Source organism: Colius striatus, chromosome 5 (assembly GCF_028858725.1).
Source record: "Colius striatus isolate bColStr4 chromosome 5, bColStr4.1.hap1, whole genome shotgun sequence".
In the NCBI taxonomy this organism is placed as follows: Eukaryota; Metazoa; Chordata; class Aves; order Coliiformes; family Coliidae; genus Colius; species Colius striatus.
This window is the reverse complement of record NC_084763.1, coordinates 8,040,338-8,061,124: the sequence shown is the minus strand read 5'-3', so window position 1 is coordinate 8,061,124 and position 20,787 is coordinate 8,040,338. Positions and strand designations below refer to the sequence as shown.

At 40.5% G+C, this 20,787-nt stretch overlaps 1 protein-coding gene across 2 annotated transcripts; it reads left to right on the top strand.

Moving 5' to 3' along the window:
- Positions 1-215: 215 nt before the first annotated feature.
- LOC104559052 (probable G-protein coupled receptor 141) lies at positions 216-4,500 on the top strand. 2 transcript variants are annotated; one of them, XM_061997284.1, is made up of 2 exons: positions 216-301; positions 3,311-4,500. In XM_061997284.1, exon 2 carries the CDS (start codon positions 3,338-3,340, stop codon positions 4,199-4,201), a length of 864 nt encoding a protein of 287 aa, XP_061853268.1. In that variant the 5' UTR covers positions 216-301; positions 3,311-3,337; the 3' UTR covers positions 4,202-4,500. The 2 variants fall into 2 exon arrangements, with proteins under 2 accessions (XP_061853268.1, XP_010202166.1); XM_010203864.2 differs by lacking the exon at positions 216-301 and adding an exon at positions 2,121-2,204.
- Positions 4,501-20,787: the final 16,287 nt, after the last annotated feature.

Here is a 20,787-nt window from a genome sequence, read left to right as displayed (position 1 = left end):
ACCATAGCAAACCATTTCAGGAGTGGAATTTCTTCACGTCTCTTCTGCATTGTTACTTAGTGGCTCAAGATTTGTGGACAGAGGCTGTAGGTATATCCCTGCTTTACCCAGAGTGGTTGCTGCAGTTTCATGATCACTCTAACTCATCGAAACCATTGCTGAGTGGCACCTAAGTTGTTCCCTACCACCCTGTGTGTTTTTGCGGAACCAGAGGATCATTTTGCCATCCAAACATCATTGCTACCATGTCAGGCAGCAGCTGGTCCTTATGTGGGATTAAGTGATGCTGGATCCACACCTGGTGAGTACCATTATTCACATAGCTCTTTTTCCTTCAGTGCTCTGCTGGAACAATTGCATATTTCTCCTACTCTAAGCCCAGGAGCATATGCAATCTCCTAAATGAGCATCCCTCCTGAATTCTGGTCTAGATGAAGTGATAACTGCTCCCTCAAAGCTTTTAGAGTTTATCCTGAGAATCTCTATGACTGCTGTCTTTATATTCTTGCTCTCCCTCATAACCCTTCCAGATTCTTCCCCTGACTTTTAGTGCCCTTGGGGTTCTTTTTTTGAGTCTTTGTATTTATTTACTTCTATTTTTTTTCTTTCACATCTTGTCCTTCCTAAAGACTGTATGATATAATAGAGGAGAGGCCTTTCAGAGGGAACCATTCTCTCACTCACAGCAGAGGAGTAATGCTAGTCCAACCTTGCTGCAGTATTGGATTTATGTTATTACTCACAAAACCCCGTGTGTTGTCCTTTCATGTTCAAGTACTAACAATTCTGACTGTGGTCTAGAGCTCTAATTGAAAAAGAAATTGGGCTAACACTTTTTTATGTTTAATTTCTAGTCAAGAAACCACATTTTAATGCCTCTAGAAGAGTCCTGACTCAATGCTTTCCTCTTTTTAGTGAGCTACTTTATACTAATGATATGGTTTGGGGTCAGCAATCGTGCCTGCAGTTCAGGCATAATTGTCAAGTGCCACTGGCCTTTGCATGCCTTTTTTTTTTAACAGTAGGAACTCCTAAGTCACTTCTCATATATATCTGAAGCTCATGTCACTTATTTAAACAGTGAGTACTGTATTCTGAATTCCTGAAGAACTAATAGCGTGTTAGAGTGAAATCTTTTGTTAACTCTGCTAAACACTATGTTATTCTGGCATACTTAGCTTAATTTCGAAACATAAAACAAGTTCAGGAGAAAAGTGCATTTAAAAAGAAAAATCCTCTGCTCAGCTGCATATTTCTTTGCTTGATGAGTTGCAGTAACTTATAGTAGCTGTCCAACTCAGCCAATCTCTGCCCATCTGAGCTTTAAGATTGACTAAATTGGAGGCAGAAGTAGTTCTGATGCATGGATCTGTCCTACATGTCCAACAGCAACGATGGTCTCTGACAGCTCAGCAGCTTCTCAGCAGTTCTCTCTGTACAAGGAAAACAGTATTAGATGTTGAATGTGTGTGATTGCTATCGCAATGAAGGAAGAAAAAAAGCTTGTGCTTTCCTGTATGTGGGCTGAGAAAATCCTCAACTGTTCTCAGTCAAACAGTAACACCAAAAGCTCTTTTTTTCACCCTGGCTATATATGTCATTATGAATGCATGAAATGTCAGAGAAGAGGGATGTCAAAAAAGTAAGAAATTATAAGGTAAAACTTAAGTATATGCATTATATAAATAGTAAAAACCATTAAACTCTTTCTGAGTAATACAATAATTTGTCATCTAGGCTGTAATGATGCCTTTTATAACAACAAAAAGATTGTGCCTTCCTAAAGCCAGTTTGAAATCATAATATACACTGCAAAACAAACTTGTGTCAAGGGCAGAAATTTGTGTCTTAGAGCTTATAAAACTTTTGCTACAACAAGGTTTCTGGGAAGGCAAATTCATGTCTGTCTCAGGGCTATTAGGTGGATATACAATTTTAACCACTGAAATGCTTCCAAGATCATGTCTTTTAAAAGGGATGAGTCTTCTAAAAATGCTTTGCCTGATGCTTCATAAATAAGAAGTTTTTCTGAAGCTGTTTTACAGCTGCAGTATGTTATTTCACAGATGAGTGCAACAGAATTAAGAATTGCCAAATAAGACAAGTTTACTGACCTCAAAATACAAAGGAATCAGAGAGAAGACACTTCTTTTTTAAGACACCTTTTTCAGCTTTTACCTGGTTCTTTTGAAACACTTTGTAAGGTAAGGACAGTAAAGTATACATGTAGCCTCCATACAAACCCCTGTACTTGTACAAAAATCTGTATGCAAGCCTGAACAACTTGAACAGTCCACGTTTTGCCTTGAGTCTAAATAAGAATGCAGCTGTATGTGGCTATTTTCAACCAGTGCCAATAGGATTATGTCTTTCAGAAGATTCTTCCTAAACTAGTTTTTAGCTTTTCTTCACTTTTCATAGTAGAAAATGAAGCTGAAATTCTGTAGCAAAAAAGAATTTGAATGTGAAGTGAGAAGAAATTGACTTTTCATCTGCACATCTTTATTATCAATGTGCTTTATGCATCTAGAAACTGAAACCGTTGATGCCCTATGGGTGTTCTGCGCCTGTCCAGAAAGGTGCTAAAAAGATGGCTCAGGTGTCTTCATAAAGTATCCAAAAAATATTGGTAAAATCTTTTCATGTTTCAGGATTTTTCCCACCTTTAATTTTAGCTTTATGACATGATTGCAGAATAAACTTGTATAATTTATAAACACACAGTGTCTTGGCTGATTCTAGAGGCAAACAACTGGAAAAAAAAATCTGAGAATGCAATTTCGTAAATTAAAAACTCATAATTATATAGAACACAATTTTAACACTGAGAGGCATGGATTACAGCTGTCATATAGAATATGGCAACAGTTAAAGGTTGTACACTACATGGGATAACCTAATTTTAGACACAATTCAGTAAAATGTCCCTTTCCAATCCCTACCATTCTATGATTGTATGATTTGTAAGTAGTGCCCAGCAACAGGACCAGGGGTAATAGATACAAGCTTGAAAATGGGAAGCTCTGCTTGAACACAAGGAGAAACTTCTTTGCTGTGAGGATGAGGCAGAAAAAACTATTTAATTGTGAGTTGAAAGAGCCCTGGCACAGGCTGCCCAGGGAGGGTGTGGAGGCTCCTTCTCTGGAGGTTTCCAAACCCACCTGGACACATTCCTGAGTGACTTGATGGAGGGGAACCCGCTTTATCAGGGGACTGGGCTGGATGATCTCTTGAGGTCATTTCCAACCTCCATCATTCTGGGATTCTGTAAAAAGGGGTCTCTCAAAAATTGCCATTTTTTTACTTTCAGTAACCTTTGACAGAGGAGCTTAGGAGGATGCCTAACAGCAGCATAACCCAGCAGAACCATTCCACCAACGGGACACTGCCAGACACCTCAGAGAGGCTCCTCACTGTTCTCATAGCCCTATACATCATCAACCTGGCTGGCGGCACCCTCGGGGTCATCATGATGTCTCATCAGTTGTTTCGAAGGAGATCGCAATCTGTGATGACCATTATTATAATCAGCCTTCTGGTGCTGCACACCTTTATGCTGCTCAGCATCCCCTTCCGCCTCAGCTACTACATCTTACAGGAGTGGAAATTTGGGAGGTTCGCCTGCAAGCTGGCGAGTGCCATCATCTACATCCACATGTACAGCACCTTCGCCTTCTACGTGGCTATCATCACCATACGCCTCTTCAGACTCGAGTTTAGGAAGTGCTACACTACAACCTGGGTGGCTACTGTCTGGCTGGTGGGAGCCCTGGTGATCACACCTGTCCTTCTCTCGTACTACGGCACCTCTAAGACGTACCGCTCCTCCGAATGCTTTCAGTTCCACAAGGAGATCCAAGAGGTGCCCATGGTCATCATCAACTACTGCATGGTTGGGATTTTGGTGGTGGTTTGTGCTGTGCTCACCGTAATCCAGTTGTCTGTGATCTATAGACTGGCTGTGAAGTACTGGCCTGATATCAACTCCCGTGTGGAATTCAGGGCTCAGGCAAAGAGTTTCTTCTTCATCTTGGTAACTTTAGTGTGCTTCATGCCTCATCATGTATTCAGAGTATATTACATCCGAAACTGCCACCTGGATAAGGACCACAAACTACTCCCATACAACGAAATTTTTTTAGCTTTAACAACAATGTGCTGCTTAGATATGTTGTGCTTCATAGCAGGAATAGCCCACTGAACTGTGAAGTGCCAGGAAATCCAGCTGCAGTGTGTCAATCCTGGCTTCTGGCTTAAATAAAACTCCATCGGGACTTTGCTGAGCTGGGAAGACCGCTGAGGCTTCGGCACGGCTGTGTAGCTCTGTAGCATTGTTTATCTTTGGCAGACCATAAGATCCATCTTTCATAAGCTACTGGATTTTATCTTCTCTGTTGAAGGCAGGCATATGGGCCTTACTCTAGTCTTTGACCTAAGTCATGCCCTGCTTCATAAAGATTTTCCTCAATTACCCTTATTTAAGAACGACAACACAAGTATCCATTCCTTTCTGTTTTTTTCCTGAAAATATCTCAATAACAACAAACCACCATGACCAATAAGTTGTCTACTCTGAGGGTCTAACAACTTCTTCTGGAAACTGTAATATTGAAGGCAAGATTTTTTACCCTGCTGGTTTTAGATAGCAAGGGCATGAGCTCTATTCAAATAGCAAGTATTCAAGGCGTGAAATGGAGCGTCAATGAAATATTCCAGTAGCATGTTTCAGCAGAATCCTTCTTTTCTTCACTGACACAAAGTGCATATCAAATTAAATGATATGAAATCACTTATTATTCTCACAACTTCATCTTTACACTTGCTTCATTCCAAAAACACAAGCAGATCACTCACTTGGGGTAACTTAGAGTGAGAGAGAACCGAGTACACGTTTCAAACTTCTGCCTTATGTCACTCTCCTGTCAGGACTGGATCTGTGTCTGTTATCCCTTAGGTCCACTGTAGCCAAAGAAATACAAGTTACTGTGGTCCCATAACTGGATCAAGGAGTCTGGTCCTTTACTGAAGGATCATCCACTCTCTAGGAGAGGGAAATATTTTGTCAGCCTTCAAAAAACCTTTGACATTTGGTCACTTTCAGTTGCCTGGTGATTTACTGACAGATGCCAGATTTTTTCAATTTGCACATGTAACAAAGCAAAACTGTAATAAACAAACTGAGCTATGTTTAATCAGTTTAACAAATGCTCATGTATGTGTATACAAACTTGTGCTGGAGTGTATATTTGCTCCATTAGATGGATTATATTCTTTGGGAAGCACATCCATTCTGGGAATCTCTGGTTTGTCTTTGTTATGTAAAACCTATTCTTCATAATTGCATTCTGCCTACTCTGTTCTGTGCAGAAGGTTTCTAACCCCTCTGCTGAAGGCCCCACAGTCATTTGCAGCTTTCCAACAGCTTGAGGCCAGATTTCTTGCCTCCCAGACTCCCAAGAGTCAAGGTTATGCTTCCTCCTATATATTCCCATAAGTTGCCATAATTTTTAGTCTGGCAATCTTTACTACAGAAGTGCTACGATCCCTGGATTCAAACAGATCAACACTTGATTTGGGAGGGTTAAAAAGTTACACCTATAAAGTAATGCTAGTGATGGCTCAGATTGTTGGCATTTCTGTGAACAAAAGAGCTCACACTTACTTTGTCAATCCTGAATAAAAGTTTTTGCCTTTAAATTTCTGAAAAAAAAATAACCATTCTTGAAAACTCTTTTAAAAAGTGGAAAGTGTCCAGAGGACCTGAAGTCTTCTGAAAATCCTGCCCTCAGGCTTCCTTTAGTGTTACTAGGTCCACTCCAGTTCATATGACACAGTCTGCCCAGGTCATGATTTTCAATGATGGCAGCTAAAGGTGCAATACAATACAATACAACTGAAATAAAATACAAAAGGACACATTCTAAAATGGGTGAAGAGCTCCCAAACCAGCAGGTTTTCAAATCCTTCTCCACATAGCACACGTAGCTAAGAGAGCGAGGGATCCTCAAGGTGAAAAAGCTTAAATAAAGCTCTGATACTTCAGGAAAGGCCTGAAGAGAAGACATTTGTACTTCTGCCACCAGGAAGAGTTGTGGTAAGTCTTTAGGAAAACTGGCAAAGCTGTAGATGAGACAACAAACATACTTTTTTTCCCTTCTGGTTACCAGACTCCTGTGGCTAAATACAGTATCTGTTACCTGGAAGAAGTGTCCTGTTCTCACTGACCAGTGTTCCCAAGATGAATTATCTGATAAAGATCAAAGTCATCTGGTGTTGCTTGTGAGTCTAACACTAAGTCTAGCAGTCCAGCATAATGAGGAGAGGAAAAAGGGAATTACATGCATGTCCTTGGCTATGGTAACGAATCATGACTTGGTGGCCTTGCCTTTGCCTTTTGGCTGACATTTTTATCTTTGTCTGGCTGTGTACCTTGCTGAAATACCCCTGACCCATCAATTTGGCTTCCCAGAGTGATGCTGAAGCTGTGTTGCCTTTCACAGTTCTCTGGTAACCACAGGTTGTTGACTATCACTGGACCTGCTGTGTTTGCCTTGCTTGGGGACTATGTGATTGCATGCTGCACTGGGTCTGGCTGGGATGGAGTGAACTCTTTATAGCAGCCCATACAATACTGAGTTCTGGATTTGTGGTTAAAACAGTGCTAACAACACACAAAGTTCTGACTACTGTTTGATGCTTGTACAGCATCAAGAATTTTTCTTTTTCCCCAGTGAGTAAGCTAGGAATGGGCATGACATTGGGAGGGGGCACAGGCAAAACAGCTCACCAAAGGGATATTCTGCACCGTGTGATGTTATGCTCAGAAATGCAAACTGAGGTAGAAAAAGAAGAGAAGAGATTGACTTCTTTGGTGGTGGTTGCTCAGAGACTAGCTGGGTATTGATCTGCTTATGGGAGATGATAAATCATTTCCTGCTTGTTTGTTTCTCTTTTGCCTACTAAACTATCTATGCATCAACTAATTTTACTCTTGTTCTTCCTATTGTCTACTATATCCTGCTGAAGGTGGAGGGACTGAGGGAGCAGTTGTGTGGATGCTCAGCTGCCAGCCAGGGTCAGCACACAACTCTTGTCAGTGAGACCCCTGCCCCTCCACTGCCAGAAAATAGGATGTGGCTGAAAGTTGCATCTGTGGTGTTCCTTCCTTGCAGACACAAACAACTTTTATTATTAAATAACACAGCGAGGGGAAAGTATGGAAAGTGAAGTACAGCTTATGCTTCAGCTTTTTCCTCACAGTTATTAAAAACTACAATAGTTTTTGCACCAGGGCTTCAGGTAGAACTTCATTCTAGAGCCTGTAGTAACCATCCAGATCATACCTTATCCCCATTCCTTTTACCACCCAACAGTCATTCTCTTTACCCTTAATAATGAAGTACACTCCCCTAATTCTCATCCTTCACCACTAATTTATCTTTCCTTCATTTTAACCTAAGATTCTTTTCTCTTTTTTTGTTAATGCTTCACCATTTTCTCTGAACCTTCTCTCACTGACTAGGGCTCAGTCATTTGAGGTCAAACCACATATTGGTCTCAGTATGGTCCCCTTAATTCGGAGGATAATGGATTGAACATTGATCCCAGTGTTGTTACATCTAAGACTCCCATTAAAGTGATAGAGATAAGCTGAATTCAATACCTAGTTCCCTGCTGAAGCACTGGAAGCACTCTAGAAACTGGTGGAAATAGAAAGTTATCACTCTCCACGAGGATAATCTGAGAAATAAATTCTGAAAGGGCAATAATGTTAGCTCAGATTGCAGGGTACTATCCTTATGATGAATTATGTAATGACACATCCCCTGGAAAAACAGTTGGTTTGAATGTCATTTGCATGATCCAAGTAATTCTGGAGATAATTATACGCATTAGTAATTGCTTTCACGTTAACTGAATATGTGAAGTTGTAAACCATTTAGTCATCCCATTCATTTTTAATGCCATCAAATGAACACTGGAAAAATCCCCAGACATTCTGAAGGAGAGAAAATCAAACTGCTAAATGTGTCTTCTGTTGTTCTCTGTGTGAAGTTCTGCATAAAAAGAGCAGGCAAACAAAACAAAACCAAAATCCCATTTGTACACCTGACTTGCTAAATTTGGTTGATAAGGGAAAGTTCCAGCTGAGTAAGAGGAGTCTTACCATCAAAAACTAGTTGTGCTCACAGCTGTCACAACTATGGTGCTAGCATGGGTGGCCTGTTTCTACCTAATTCTTTGAAAATTCATATCTGCTATCATACCTGGAAGAGTCATGTTTAAATAGAAAAGAAGTCTCCATTTCCTTCTGATGCATCTGTTCCTTCAGCCTGCTTATCGAGAACGGTCATATTGGTAACACTGTCAGATGGGCATGCCCCTCACTGTAAGAAAGCAGAAAGAACAGATGCTTTAGGAGGAAACAAAGGCACACTCCTCCCTCTCTTTCTTTTTTTTGTTCTCCACTCAAGCACTGGCATTTTGAGCACTAACAGATACTGGTGGGGAAAAAGAAAGGATGATCAAGTCATTCTGTTTGCCTCAGATATCTCAAGCTGCCCAACCCATACACACTGGGATGCTCACTACAGTTTACAGTCTCCATTCTAGAAATCATTTCTTCTGCAGATACAAAAATATCTGAAGAACAGAAGAAAGTGACTTGTAAGAGGTCATGGGGAGAGGCATAGGATACAGACCAACCAACTCTGTATCCAATAAATAATGAAACTGTTCACCTGCTTTGCCCAGAATTTGAGATTAAAGCTGTAATCTGCCTTGTGTTTTCACTATTTGACCTGAATGTCTTGTCCTGGCTATCCAGACACATTGAATTTCAGCATAGCTCTTTGCTCTGAGGGAGTGAGTCCTCAGGCCTAGGATTCAGGATGTCCTTGTTCTGAACAGCAGTTTTCACGACTCTCTGGTTTTCCCCCTGCAATCTTATGTGTACAAACACACTACAGGTCCTGTCTTTTATCACATGCACTCCAGTCTGGAATTTTGAGTGCCACCATGAGCCATGGAGCGGTACATAGAGAGCACAACCACACGTGGGTGAACTTATGGAAGGTGTATCGTGTTGAAAATTACTTTATCCTACAGCATAGGAATTGTTGAAAAGCTATAGGAGGGCAGTGTTTATAGCAATGGTTGTTATTTAGAGAATAAACAACAGACTAAACTAAACACACAGAAAGATGAACAAATGATAACTAAAAAGAAAAAGCAGAACACCAAACAACAGAACTACTCACAGCCAGCAAAACCCACAATTTCTTCATGTCTTCTTTACTACACTATTTTCAGCTGTTGGTGAGGAGCCACATACTAAACTCAGGGTAAGTCATGACCTTCTGTTGTCACTCAAAAGGTGTGACATAAATTGTACAGAGACATTTGGTTCACCAGTGGACAATTTTGTGACCAGATTGACAATCGAAGGGCAGGAGCCATAGCTCAGAAAGAAGATGCTGATATTATACAAGATGAGAGAGCTGCTTCACAAAACCATACAATGTAATGTCAAGTTAATGGCAAAACGGGTCATTTCTAAATGCTGACACTGATGAGTGTAATTGCTTATGGTACTCTACTCCCTGTCATTATCTTAACAGAACAACAAGCAAGGTAAGGAGCTGCCAGTGAACTGCTTCACCTATTCCTCAGCTGTAGGTTTTCTTGAGATGAACAGACAGAGAATACAAACCCCTGGGAATTCTAGGGAAGAAAGATAAAAAGTCTGACAGCACAAAATCAGGTGCATGGAGCAACCTCATTTAGAAATTGAAAGGCTAGACTTTTGAAAGGGTTCCTGTTTTGATCCATCCAGTGCACTCCCAAACAGTCTCAGGAAGTGCTCTACAAAAGGATGCATCCATCACACACTCAGTGAAATCACCTCCTTGGTAGCCTTGTTCTTGTGCTTCTTTGCTGTCTCTCCTCACTTTAGACCCTGAGTTGTGCCCCTCATGTCCCAGTTTCTGACCCACTGGGACTGAGATGGCATCCCCACCTACGGAGGCTCTCCCACTTCAAGTAGATGTATATAATCACTTATGGGAACCACACAGGGGCACTGAAATATATGTAGGAAGACACAAGCAGGTGAATGTCGCTTGTGAAGTACCAGACTCACACACACCAGAAGGAGGGAAAGTTGGGCTCCGTATCATGTAATTTTCTCTCTGCCAAGGAAAGATATGATTGTGATTTTAGTGCTCTGCCTTACTGCTAACAAGAAAGTAGCTGCCTATTTTTCGGCCCTGACAAGCAAGGAAGGAGATGATGAATGTTTCAGAGGAAAGAAGGCTGCAAAAGACAGACTAGAAGACATTTGCCTTGCATACCAATTCTTTCATTCATGATTTCACATGAATACTTGGGAAGGCTGATTTGTGTTATCCAAGACACGCTATGGTTACATAAAATATCCCATCACAATTATATTAATCTAGCAAACCAGGACATTTTTTAAATGACTACAATAAGACAGAGCCTTTATATGGTACTAAACAATAGCATAAAAACACATGATGCTTTATTTTCCTACTCTGCTTGGCAGAAGTAGTTTATGTCAAGTAAATCCAGTGACACATTTTCTGTCAGTATGCCACCACTGTTTACCCAAAGATGTGATAAACAATCCTTCATCCACATTTTTTTAGTGAAACCTCTTCCTAGAACAATTCTTCCTCTTTCATCTTCATATTCTCTCTCTGTGGAAACCCCCTCTAACATTTTGCAATGTGAAAACTAGCAGACTCGTGAAAAGGCTAACTGCTGGGAAAAAGTTCCTTCTCTCCAAAGTTAGAAAAGGAACTGGAAATAAAAGGGAATTTTCACAAGCTCCATGCTCTGTTTTCTCCATGGCATTGTCATACCAATCCCTTTTCCCAAAACTTAACCAGGTGACTGCCTGTGTGTCATGGATGAAGCAAATGAAGAAATGAATTTAGGAAGAGGCTTTTTTGCAATGGGGAACATGGAGATGACTCATCTGCTGCTCCCAATGTCTCTCTCACTGTCCTCTGGCTCTGCTGCAAAGCACAAAATATCAGTGCACAGGCTTGGTGGAACCTGTCCTGTAAACAGGTTGTGCAACATAAGTCACCAGCCACTCTCCTGTTTTAGCTCTACTACTACTCTCCACAATGTCCCTAAAAATATTTCTATTTGTAAAAATACACTTTTCCTAACTACTTATAATCTTTCCTCCTAGCCCTTAGGACTCTTGAAAGGAGAAATGTAGTTTAAGAAAAATGGCTCTTGAAAGCTGACAGACTTTTTTATCTCAAACTTCCCCCTTCCCTTGAAATTTTACTCTCCAGCTCTCCCTGAGAAGAGTAACATCAGCTAAAGTTACTAGTGAATTAGTTACATTAGTTAGCATAAGCTGATGAGCAAAATACCTCTGTCATGCCTTTTCCTTAACAACAGATGGCCACAACTTATGACCTACAGTGTATTTAAAAGTTTATGTCCTCTCAGCCACAGCCGAATTAAGAGTTCTTCATTAAGTGGCTCTTCCCCCTTGAGGAAGGAGCTGTTTGATATCATATGGCACATGGTTCGTCTCCTCATTGACTGTTTTCATCTGTTTACTGAAATACTGAAAGCTAACTCACAGAGCACCGGAAACTTCAGGGTAATTTGTCTGTGTTTCTAGGCTTGAGCTGCTCTGCTTACTGATGACCTTAACGCTTGGCTTATTTGACTTGTTGCCAGCCAAGTTCTGGCATGAAGAGGCTGGGCAGTATAAAGTTTGAGAACCACTGACTTAGACCAAAGTCATGCAGTGATTATAATCACTTTCTAGGTTCAAACCACCACAAAGCTTTAAACAGTTTTACAGCTTAATTAGATAAAAAAAACACTCTTACATTGTGGTTTAAGAAGATTCTCACCATGCAACCACCTTACCTCGATAGCCTTGTTCTAAGACCCATATTATACACATGGAATGAACACAGCCCTCTGATTCACAAGACTATGCCAAAGCAGAGGCTTTTTATGTTGCAGTGTTGATGGTAGCTCCTTCTGACAGCACAGTCTGTAAAAATAGAGCTATTTACAAAATAACCACATAATAGCAGCATCTGCATGTGAAGCACTAGAGCAAATTAGAACTGTGTAGAGGAAGTGAACTCTGAGAAGTCTGCAAAACTGAAACAACAACAGGTTTCATGAAAAAGAAACAGCTCGATTGCAAAACTCAAGCCATTATAAGCCAAGACAAAACAATGCAAGGGAGAATAGGAGAAGAAGGAAATGTGTAACTCCTAATGATCTGTTTGTTTATAATTTAACGTTACAAAGAAGAAAGAGATAAAAAGACAAAGACAAAAGAGATATCTCAAAAAGATGTCTTTGAAGTAAGTTAACAAAATTTTATGGGTCAAAGGAAAACAAACTGTTGGAACATCTTTAATATGAGGAAAGGCTGTGGGAATTGGGGCTGTTCAGTCTGGAAAAGAGAAGACTGAGTGGGGATCTTATTAATATTTACAAATATCTAAATGATGGATGTCAGGAGGTTGGGGCATCACTTTTTGCTATAGTAGCTAGCAACAGGATAAGGGGTAATGGGATGAAGCTGGAATACAAAAAGTTCCAGTTAAATATAAGAAAAAACTCTTTCCCTGTTGAGGTGAGGGAGCCCTGGCACAGGCTGCCCAGGGAGGGTGTGGAGGCTCCTTCCTTGGAGGTCTTCAAGACCCGCCTGGACATGTTCCTATGTGACCTGATCTAGGTGGATCTGCTTCTGTAGGGGGGTTGAACTAGATGATCTCTAAAGGTCCCTTCCAACCCCTACCATTCTGTGATTCTATGATAAACAGAGGTGGCTGAAATAAGCAGAAACACAGAGTAATGAAGTGCTAGGGTGTCATGGTTTAACCTCAACCAGCAATTAAGCGGATGGACTTTCACTCCCCTCAGATTCACCATCAATTTAATAATAGAATAGTAACAACAACAGTAGTAACAATAACAATAATGACAAGGAATACAGAAAAAGCCCAAGAAAGACTAGTTGATGGGCAATACATTTGCTCACCACTTACTGAGCAGTGCCCAAGCAGCAGACCACCCTTCCTGGCCAACTGTCTCCATGACGTATCAGCTGGGCATGATGTCCCTTGGTATGGAATAGCCCTATGGTTAGTTGGAGTAAGTTGTCCTGGTTATGCTGCCTCGAGCTCCCTGTGAACCTCCTTGCTGTTAGGGCATGGGAAACAGATAAATCCTTTAAGATAAGCACTACTTAGCAACAGCAGAAATATCTGTGTATTATCAACATCACTCTCATACTAAATCCAAAACACAGCTCTACACCAGCTACTACAAAGAAAATTAACTGTGCTCCAGGACACAGGGAAAATGACAGGCATTTTTAGAAGAGTTTTTGTAGATAAAAACCACAGCTTGCACTTGCAGAAGTTGAATTGCTCTCTGAAGTCACCCCAAATCAGAGCATCTCTACTACCAAATATAACATTATCCAATTCCTTTAGTTTTCTTCTAGAATTATTCGTTTACTACTGTTTGCATGGCTTGAAAAGGAATACAGTTAAAATGAAATGCTGTTCAGTCATTATCAGATGGAATAAAATCTATTCAATCAGATCCTGTCTGATCAGTTAGAATAACAATCTAATAAGAAAGCAATACATCCCTTACATCTATTTCTGCAGTGGCTACCTCCTCATGAAATAACTCCCAGGAAAAAGCATTCAGCTCACCTTTCTTCCTGCATGCCCACACTGCATGAGCCGGTGGGAGTCTGATCAAAGCATCCTGCCTTTTCTGCAGGCAGGTAACAGGCTGTCAGACTCCCGACTGTCTCCTCATGCTGACATTTCCCTGAGCTACTGCCATCAGGGAAGGCTGCAGCTGAAATGTCAGAGAGTCACTTCTACCCCAGTGGTGCCGTTTTGTAATTCAGACAGAGAGCGCAGCGATATGCCTGGGGTATGCTCTGCCTGGCGGATCACGGTACAGGAACAACACAAGGAACCAGAGAGGATTCAGGGCCTTGGATGCTGTCTGGTGAAAACAAAAGTCAACTAATGTCTACAGGTTCTGCCACTCACCAGATACAGCCATGATCCTTTAGATCCTTTAGAAACACTCTTCTAGCGTATAACTTTGTAAGCTAGAGCTTGATGTTTCCTACTGAGTTTATAAATTGGAAGAGAGTACAAGAGGCTTCCCACATATACCATCTACACAAAACTACAATCCAGTAGTCCAGCTTTTCCTCCTCCTGCAAAACAAGAGGACAATATCCACCATTCCTTGCTGCTAATGGGTAAACCCCAGCCTCTGTTTTCTGGTGAGTAATGTCCTTGCAGTAGGAGCATTTCATAAGGTGTTGTCAGGTGGACAGTGGAATATGTCTGGTCACTTCTTCTTGGGAAAGAGGGCAGTGGGATTATGAGTTGATAAATAACTAACAGAACCAACAAAATACACTTTCAGAGGGTTAAATGAGATGGATGCTAGACAATAAACAAAAATAATGAGAATGAATACCCAAAAATAGTAAGACTTTCAACAGCCAGATATGCCATTAATCCACCTGGTGACCTGAGAAACCCTTTCTACACAGATTGAGAAGAGGCACTCCTGGAATACCTCAAATAGATGCAACAATGACTCAAGGACTCAGTTTTGCAATCACTAAACAACCGTGTTAGTTGCTCTGGGGAATGTCTCTTGAAATCTGTATAAGCTTTCAGAGGAAAGAACTCATTAACCCCTGAGCTGAAATGTAGTTGTGCCACAATACAGTATCATGAGAATGTCCTTCCATTTTGTGATTGATTACTCTTAGATGGAGTATGCCACAGTATGTCTTCAGATAAACCAGTGGGTATCGTGTAAACATACACATAAAACAATCTTCAGGACACAAAATGGAATTAACAGTGCAGACTTCTTTCCATGATTAACATCACTTGTCCCCATCCATCAGAACTGTAGAGAACTTCTCTTCCAAGCTGTCTTGTGTATCAGCATTATGGTAGTAGCTTGATTCTCAATGATATCAAGAAAACCGAATATTGTTAGGCATGGATATTACTAACAAGTGTGGAGTACTGGTGTTTAAACTGTTCTGCCACTGATCACTCAGGGAAGGCAGACATTTTGCAAGACTGTTTCACTATGTCTGAAACACAGGAGCTATCTGGGGGGACTGGATCTCATGTCCTCTACATCAGGTATCAGCAGGTCTACCTGATAAGCAGCCTGCTGTCAGCAATCAGTAAATGGCATAAAATATTAACAGTGCTTATCTCACTGACTTCCAAGACACTGCTATAGTTTATTGGCAAGAACCAAATCCCAGTTTTTGATGAGCAGAAAGAACAATTTTAGAACTTCCTGGGAGCTACAGAGATATCAAATATCTACCAGCAAGTTCTTGCTGGGAATTGAAATCCCAAAGTTCCACCCAGCAATTATATCAGTCTATGACTTTAGTTTCTTTTCATGCTTTCATGTGTAGTAGCCAGCAGACTATAGAGCTATTTGTGACAGTGACTGTTGATTACTTACTTGTTGCAGGGAAAGAAGTGATGCTGTTCAGAGTATGTGGAACTGTTGCACATTCCAGGCAGCATTCTTGGACATCCTGAACTAATGTAGGTTACATGAGCAGATCACAACATCACCCCAAAAAGCTCATGAAAAGGTGGTTTTTTGAAGAGTTTTGGGGCCATCTGTAGGTGAACCTTTTCCTTTAGACTGATGTTATTTCATGTTGCAGTCTCTTCATGTGCCAATCAAAACAGGACTTCCATCAGCCCCAGGTGACTGTATTGTAACAGGCAGTGGCAGTGCAAGGCATGTCAAGATTAGCAAGGCAGTTGGTTAATATTGTCCCACTGAGACTGCAAAAAAGACATTCTCAGTTCTGTGACATGGCTGGTGACGCTGTTCTGTCAGACGTGGCTAGTGACAGCAACAGAGTGAACATTACGAGGCCTTCTGTGTTGTGGGGTCAGAACTGTGGAAGGTATTGACTGTACTATGAGCTTCTCAGATGTGTTCTCACCCTGCACAATAAGCTAAACATGTCGTTGCAAGGATCAAACTCCATCAGAAATAGAAGGCTACACTATGTCTCTAACAGGGACATATCCTGCCTCTGGCTCTAAAACTGCCAATATCATGATGGTACATCAGAATCTGAATTTACCTCTCCTTTGAAACAAGTTCAGGCAATACAAGTTGAAAATCCAGCCAGCTAATTCTGGCTGAGTGGTTGAATCAACTAGACGCTGAAATAAACAAAATTTGAGGAGGAAATGAGTGAGGAAAAGATGAAAAGTTTGGTAATATTGCTGGAAATTAGTTCCCAGGTATGTTTTAAAGCATTTAACTTTTTTTAATATGGACTCATCTGGAAGTAATGCAGAAGTGGTGCAAGCACAGCTTGATTCACTGATGAGGAGGAAAGCAAGCAACAAACTCCCCCTCACCACAGTAATTTCAGTGGCAAAGAAACACCTGCTGCCCTGCAGCAAATTTCCAACAGGTATTGTGCAACATTTTGGGGTTTATCTGTAGTCCAGCATGCAGCCATCATTGTCTTAAGCACGTGACGACATCTACACTTCCATTAAAAACACAGCACAACCACTGTAACAACTGGAAACCCAACCACATAACCACTTCTTTCTTTCGGTTTGACTTCTGTTTTATCAAGTTGATTTTCCTCTAATGTCACATCTTCATCTTTGTCACCTTAAGCAGCACATTGGGTGTTGTACGTGCATAGGCAATAGCTGTGACAGCATGGAGATCACCACACCGTGAAGCTTTCATAACAGTGCAATTAATAACTCAAGTCATTCAGACACATTTTCCAATAATCACTTTGTATGTTTGATACATTAATCATTTATGTTAGATGATTCAAAATGTGCCACCATTAGAAGCCTTTTTGACATAATTCTTTTCCAGTCTGTTTAACTGAACTGTGCTATTTGGTGCTTCCACGATGTTTTGGAGCCATGAAAGACTCAAGCGGGATTACTCATCAGCACTGTCTTCCCATCCTTCTTCACCATGCTCAGATGTGTCTGCCCACTTGTCAGCTTCTCAGAAAGCCTCTTACACACTTTCATATGTGTTTCCTCCTCAGCAGTAGCCTAGCCACCAAATGACATCCACAAACTTGCCTGAATAGTTTCAGTGTTTCCTACACTGTAGTCACTCCTGAAGAACATCCAGCTCTGACAGGGTCCCTGCTATGAGCTGAGCTGGATTCTGAAAAGATTGCCTCTTGGTACCTCTCAGACAAACACTGCTACTAAGAAACATCTGGAATTGGGAATATCCCTCATGCCAGGATACCATAAACCAGTTATATCAGGTAATCTACTATTTGAAAAAAAGAGAGTAGCAGTGCATAACATTTAACAGAGTGTTTTTATAAAGATTAGAGAGGGTTACGAAACCTTTTTTCCATTTGACTGTAATGAATCACTTTGTGGTTGCTGTTCTCTCTCCTTGTCTTTCCACAGTTTAAACTCCCCATTAGTCACAAAGTCACTCACTGCTGCTCTGGCTACCCTAAAGATATCAATATTATGCCAGTCATCTTGAAGAGATGAGTATTTTCAACCCTTCCAAAACCAGATGTTTAAGATAAAGAGAACTGACATTTGAACTCACTGATCTATCATTATCAATACTCAGAGAGATCAGCTATTTGCCTTACTTTGTATAATTTTTGCAACCCAGTATCAGGAAAATACATATATCCCTGCCAATATAAGGGAAATATTTTTCCCACTTGATCTCCATCCATACTTGCCTCAAACAACCAAACTGATAGGTCACTCCTCTGACACTCCCAGATCAAACACTCTTAGCTTTCCACACTTCCCATTTCCACATATTATTGTAAAGTGCTTAACTGATATAATTTTCAGTGGTTTACAACTTAGTTTTCATGGCCTCATTACACTTTTTTATATTCTCTTGGAAATATTTACAGTAAGTGAGCCCCACTGGGCTCAACGCTGATGAATTTGTGGGGAATGACCTGAGTTGCTCAAGCTCTTTTAAAAGAGCTATGCAGAATTCATAATTGATATTAATCACATAACAATGAAGCTGGTAGAGAGATGTAATTTAGTCTCAAGTTCTCCATTATTAATCACAACACACAAATTGCATAGCACATAAGGGCAGGGTATGCTTATGTCAGTCTGCCACTGACATAAGTATATTGAAAAAGAAAAGCAAATGCCAAAACTAAGGAGATTAAAATCTCAGAGATGAGTTGCAATTGAGCTGCTTTCTATTTCAGAGGTGAGTTGTAATTGAGCTGCTTCATCAAGCTGCTTCCAGAAGTTATTTCTTCTCTGCCCTGTCTCTCCTTCAAAATGAGAAGTTAATCAGCTAGAAAAGTACACAGCGGATTCTCATGTCTGCATCAGTCTTTCTGTTCTTCCTCACAGAGAGGTAGGCTTTGATTCATAATTTTAGATTAATAAGTCATGTGTTTAGAGTAGTAATCTTCACTTTACATAATCCCCTCCTTTATATACTTTTGCTTTCACTTGGGAGCAAACCCTAAGTTGATCACGCATAAGATACATATGTAAATGCCAAGTAACTCATCTGTCTTCTTCCTACAGTATTACTGAAATAGATGATGTTTAAGTGCATCAGTGCTGACACATCTTATTAAAGCTCTGGGAATGCACATCAGTTCTACTGCAATATTATCATTCTTTACATTTTTCCCTTCTGGCTGAACAGTCAATATGATCGATGACAGAAAGCCTGGTTATGCAGAAAGTAGTTACTAGTAAAAGAAGCATTTCAACGAGTCATGAATAAAGAGTTCAATGAAAACCAGAACCTATGGTTCAAAACAGGCTACAGATCATTTTTTCTTTAAAAAGTTATAACTTACTCTTTGACCTGAAACAAAACTTCAGAAGACAAAAAGTATACACACATAAACTACAACTACCCAGCTTGAAATCCACGAGGCAGCATGGTTTCTAGAACCTGGAAAGTATTAAAAGATGATGAAAATAGAATCCAAACTCAAAAGAGAATAAAGACATGAAAAAGCAAAATTTAACATGCAAACAGACTGAAAAAAAAAAATAGAAAGGGAGAAGAAATGCTCCCCCCTACCAAAAAAAAGAGAAAGAAACAGACTGCCACTCTGTGGCACCTTTTTAAACAACACTTGAAAGTAAGTTTCTTCTGTGGCTGAGGAAATAGATGGGTTTACACAAGAGCCACACTTTGTTATTTTAGTTTGGTTTTATAGTTATTCTTGAAGTTACTGTGTAATCTTTAGAAAGATAAAGAAATAGATTTCACTAGCATACAGGGAAAAAAACCCCAGCATGATTATTAATTACTTTTTTACCTGAGCTGTCTTTTGTTTCAAGGGTAATTTCAGCCCTGCCATGGAAGTGAGTGATATCCACGGAGTATGTGTCAAATCACTGTTGCACTATCACACAGGACCTCTAAATTTGTGAGGTACCCCTCACCAGTTCCTACATCCTACAAGGACAGTCTCTCCCAGTGTAGTCAATGCCATCTCCTGGCTTTCTGCTCCCAATACGGGTTATATACTGTGGGGATTAAGCTCCAGACATTCCACCCAGCTGAAGAACAACACGCCTGAAGTGTATCTGAAAAATCCACCTAGACAATGCAAACTGGAAAAACAAACCCATTTATTCCTTCCTTTTACCAGTTGGTTGTTATTTTAAGGACAAAACATCTCTAAACAAAGAATCTGAGGCATTGCAGGAAGGGAGAAGCAGTGATAACAGCATGGCTGCTTGGCTGTTTATATGATATCACATGTCTACCACTTCAGAAGAGTAGGAGAAAGCAAGCATGAAGTTTTGGTACAGACTTGTTACTGTTCTATCAGTTGTCACCGTTTCCTTGCTCCACTCCTCCAGCGTTCAGGATCCAATTCTGCTGAGGTACTACACAATTTACAAGCAGTTCAGGATAGGCTATATCCATTTTTTAAAACTTCTGAAATGACTCATAACCACAAGACTTTGGTATTAACCACATCACGTAACTCCCTGGTCTTACTGTTTCCTACTTTTACAACAACAAAAAAGAGTAAAAACACTGGGCAGGATGAACTGGTGCAGCAACAGGTAAAATGTTTAATTTTATCCTATGATTCTTTTATTCTACTTCTATTTAGAAATGTGCAACGTTCTGGATAGCATATGGAGAAGAAATCTCCTCACCTTCGTCCCCATGGAAGAACTCACTAAGCCAAGACGTCCAGTGCTGGGTAAGGACTCAACAGACTCACTGTTTTAGTGAGATAGCAGTGGAAAGTTCACAAGTGCTATTCCTGTCTGGAAGTGTGCTGAGGACATGTACATGAGATGTTAGCTCATTTCCACAAATCAATTTTTTCAAAAGGAGAAAATTAAATCAGGAAAGAAGCTTCATACAATATCATACAAGTAGGTTTTGAATAGCAGGGAGAGAAGTAGATAAGGAGGAGTAGTAGCTTCTAGTTTGCCAGGCTCAGGCTTGTGTCTCTACTATCACATAATTTTGAGGTGTGCCATCCGTATTCCACTCATGAATAGTCATTTGAAGGACCAGGAACTTCCCCAAGACCGCTGACTCAAGCCACTTTAAGCAGAAGTGGCTCAGAATCTGACAGAGCCTGAGTTCATCTCCCTGTATGGTCAGAAACAGCAATTACTTCAATTTTGGTGCAAGAGAAGCTAGCAACAGGACAAGGGGTAATGG